The 3,568-nt window shown below is 40.0% G+C and overlaps 1 protein-coding gene across 1 annotated transcript; it reads right to left on the bottom strand.

Annotated features, from left to right (window-relative positions):
* Window positions 1-351: 351 nt before the first annotated feature.
* Window positions 352-3,200, bottom strand: LOC103154694 (retinal guanylyl cyclase 2-like). The gene is made up of 6 exons (XM_016662913.1): window positions 2,989-3,200; window positions 1,981-2,431; window positions 1,738-1,866; window positions 1,467-1,646; window positions 1,186-1,303; window positions 352-707 (listed from the first exon to the last, which is right to left on the bottom strand). The coding sequence occupies exons 2-6, from the start codon at window positions 2,374-2,376 to the stop codon at window positions 367-369; spliced, it is 1,164 nt and encodes a 387-aa protein (XP_016518399.1). The 5' UTR covers window positions 2,377-2,431; window positions 2,989-3,200; the 3' UTR covers window positions 352-366.
* Between the last annotated feature and the right edge of the window lie 368 nt (window positions 3,201-3,568).

Below are 3,568 nucleotides of genomic sequence, written 5' to 3'. Positions count from 1 at the left end.
AAATTAATGAAAATCAATGGAAAGTTCCTGCAGAGACAGAGAAACGTAACTCTGTGTGTGTGTGTGTGTGTGTGTGTGTGTGTTCTTGTATATACTACATCTAGAGGACCACTTTTACAATATTTACCCATAAAGGAAGGTCCTTTGTGAAAGTGAGGACCTTTCATCGTCATCGCTTTTTTGCACATCTATTAGTTAGGTGTGAAGTATATTTTGTCAACATAGGTTTAGGAATAGANATTCGAACCACAACATAGTTCACTTCAATTGAACCAAGATCTCAGTTTTTAGGCAAATTTGTTCCACATTGGCGTTAGATCCTCCCCAAAGGAACCAGACTTTGTAGGCAAACCAACTACAGTTTAATTAAAGCAGACTATGGTGGGCTGGTATGAATTGATGTACCTGTTGGGGTTTCAATGTTCTTGCCACCTCTTCTCTCTCCATAGCTTCTCTATAGGCGTCATAGAATGACACCTGGGGGGAGTCGATGGTGATAGTCAACATGGCATCGTAGGCCCGCAGCAGTTTGCTGTTGTTCTTCACAGTAGGGTAGGTTGCGTTAATGTACGGCAGGCTGTAGAGCAAAGTGTCATAAGGTACAAACACAAAGGAGCCGTCGATCATCTGCATGTCGTAGGCTGTTTCCAAGAGGAGCTTCTGGGCCAAGCCACCAATGAGTACCGAGTGCATGCAGAGGATCACAGCTAGGACAGAAAAAGACATCAGAGTAACCCTGTTGAATAACCAGAGTAACCTCATTGATGCTAGAATATTATCTCACTGAATTATAGTGCTTCCAAACAAAGATATTAACAAGTTAAAGGTGGATTAAGCTTACTATGGATGGTTGTTACGGTTCTGATTTGTATCCACACTACAAGCCTCAGACAACTTTTCTGCTTAATACCTGCTCCTCTCTTGAATCACCTTACAGACCTCAATCTTACAATCTTACATTGGCACTGGAGATTTTTGTCCCTTCTTTCTTGGAGATTGAGTTGAAATTTTGGTTTTTGATTTATTTGACATATTTCTTAACTACAGATCTGTAAATTTACATGATTAGAGTGAGGCACAAGTTGGGGAAGGTGCAAGAGAAATGTAATTTGCCTTTTCAGGAATAGTTTGTTCCTAGTCCAATGAACATCCCAAACTCTTTTCAATAAGAACCATCACTTTTACCTCGTATTTCTTTCATCTTGCGGACTTTGGCCAGGGTTCGTCTAATGCCATGAGGTGTGTTTTCCATAAAACTGACAAATCTGACGTTCATCCTATGGCTCCTTAAAGAGTCCGCCACCTAGACATGACATAAAAGATTTTGCATAAAATGTCTGCACATCCTGGTAAAAAGCTGAAACAAGTTTAGTTTTGTCACCTATAATGCAGCTTTCTATTTTTACATAAAACTTTAAATTTTCGGTCTTCTAGAGTGAAAATTGACAAAAGACAAACATCCACACCTTGGTTGCTGTGTCCACCCAGATGTCATCAGAAGAAGAGATGATGCCAATGTGAGCCCACCGGAAGTAGGTCATGACACTGTGCAGCACTGCGGTGGGTCTCGCCATAGATCGGGCAAACGTTGGATGGCTACGGACATCATCTAACTCATAGCCAACACAAGCCCAAGGAAATATTGCCTTATAGACGAGAGCACAGAGAAGAAAATATAGCAGCTTCCTTAACAACTGTTCTAGCTAAGAAAAGACAACTTCTGTGGACAATAGTTACTTTGTTCCAGCCTTTGCTCAGCATCGAAGCAGCATCACAGTATCCAGGGTTGACTGGTCCAACGTAACCAGAGGCCTTGGTGTGGAAACCCACAAATGCCTCCAGTGCCCTGGATGTTTCACAAGGCTCCTGAACAGAAATATTCAATCAACAAGCTAATATCTAAACCTAGGTTGACACTACAAGAAAACCAATGAAGAACTGTAAAACATCCAATTATTAAAGAAAGGACTTTCACTCTACCTGCAGCACGGCATAGCCAAACGTAGCAGCGTAGGACAGCGAGGGGTCTCTGTTGATGCGATTTACCGCCAGCTGTGCCGCAACATTTGGAAGTGCCTTGGCAAAGAGGCGGTCACACCCCCATGGTCCAACCACTCCAACCCGAAACAAGGCCGCGTGCGCTTGGCAGGGCAGTATGCACAGGGCAATAAAGAGGGTGAGGAGGATCCTCAGCAGACCGTTTCCATGCAGTCTTAGAAGAGGGAGGAAACTTGAAGGTTGTGGAAGGACAGAGCAGGGACATGGGGATGAAGATGATGATGTCGGTGGGCGATGATGTTGGACCGGGGTGACATTGGGAGTCTGCTGTTTCCGTGCTGGAGGTAAGGAGATGGAGTCATGTTGTAGCTGAAGCATCTCAAAACATTCAGTCCCCTGGAGTTAAGTAGAATCTGGATAAAGAAGGTCTCCCCTGCATCAAGGAAAGGAGAAAAAAACAAATTGTAGAAATGTTTATGTGCACTCATCAATTTTGGAATTTTTATTATTCGTTACAGCAATTCTCTCGCCAAAGGTGAAATTGATTGACAGATAGTTGGTTGCCTTGTGTTGCCAAGGCTTTTAAGTCTAGTTAAATTGTTATTAGCAGGGTTGAAAAACCAGTCCAGAAGCTAAATATGAACTGATTTGATTGATTCCAGAATCAGTTTGAATCGGGATGAGATTCAACAACATTCAGCCAGCTAGTTTTAATATACCAGAGCATAATGTGACTACTGCTGTGCTTTATTGGTGGTACAATCTTTTAATTTTTTTATTTATTTATTTTTTTGAAAGTCCAATCTTGATTCCACCAAACCAGGTTCCTAATCAATTAAAATAAATCATAACATTTTTCAGGAAGCATGTTGTGCTTACCTGCAGTTACTGCTACTTAACCAACTATCCCATCATTTTTTTCTAAATTTCCTTCACTTTATCTATTAATATTTGTACTGTGGTGTCATAAATACATGTAAAATATCTTACCATATACTGAAGAGACAGACTCTTTTGTTTCTCAAAGGCAAATCTTCTGACCCCAGCAACCAACGTAGCGATTTTATTGTTTCTTCTTTTCAGACATAAAAATGTTTAATTACAGTTAGTCCAGTCAACACTAGTCTAACATTATTAACCTAACAGGTTCTCTACATTTTGACCAACCAAACCTCTAAGTCCGTATGAGATGACCAGCACTGAGTGTACAACCTGTCCGACCAGATTATGTCAAATCCAATCAGAATCTTTAGAGATAATGATTTACATCAATGTCATCATAATGCTTTCTTTTACTGTAGCTTTTATTAATTATTTATTGGGGTGGAATATGGATGTTAAGAATTTAGTTGTATTTTAATAATGTAATATAGTCTCTCTTTTAAAAATGCTTTTAGTGATAGATGAGAAGTCTAGACAACAAAAACTCAGAAAAATACAAGAAATGACAAGCAAGCAACGCATGGAATAAGTTGGTGATGTGGATTCTGTGTTTGAACACTTTGATTTATTTTTTTTAATGATTCATTCAAGGGCTTCTGGAGAATATTCTAAGAATATCTAGTGAGGT

This window comes from Poecilia formosa, unplaced genomic scaffold, assembly GCF_000485575.1.
Source record: "Poecilia formosa unplaced genomic scaffold, Poecilia_formosa-5.1.2 Scaffold395, whole genome shotgun sequence".
Taxonomy (NCBI): domain Eukaryota; kingdom Metazoa; phylum Chordata; class Actinopteri; order Cyprinodontiformes; family Poeciliidae; genus Poecilia; species Poecilia formosa.
This window is presented reverse-complemented; position numbering and strand designations above follow the sequence as displayed.

Excerpts from the sequence above, each read along its gene's own strand:
- LOC103154694 (XM_016662913.1), bottom strand. The coding sequence starts at position 2,376 with ATGCTTCAGCTACAACATGACTCCATCTCCTTACCTCCAGCACGGAAA. Across the intron at positions 1,647-1,737 it reads TGAGCAAAGGCTGGAACAAA|GCAATATTTCCTTGGGCTTG; the intron begins GTAACTATTGTC and ends CTCGTCTATAAG. Across the intron at positions 708-1,185 it reads CAAGATGAAAGAAATACGAG|CTGTGATCCTCTGCATGCAC; the intron begins GTAAAAGTGATG and ends TTTCTGTCCTAG.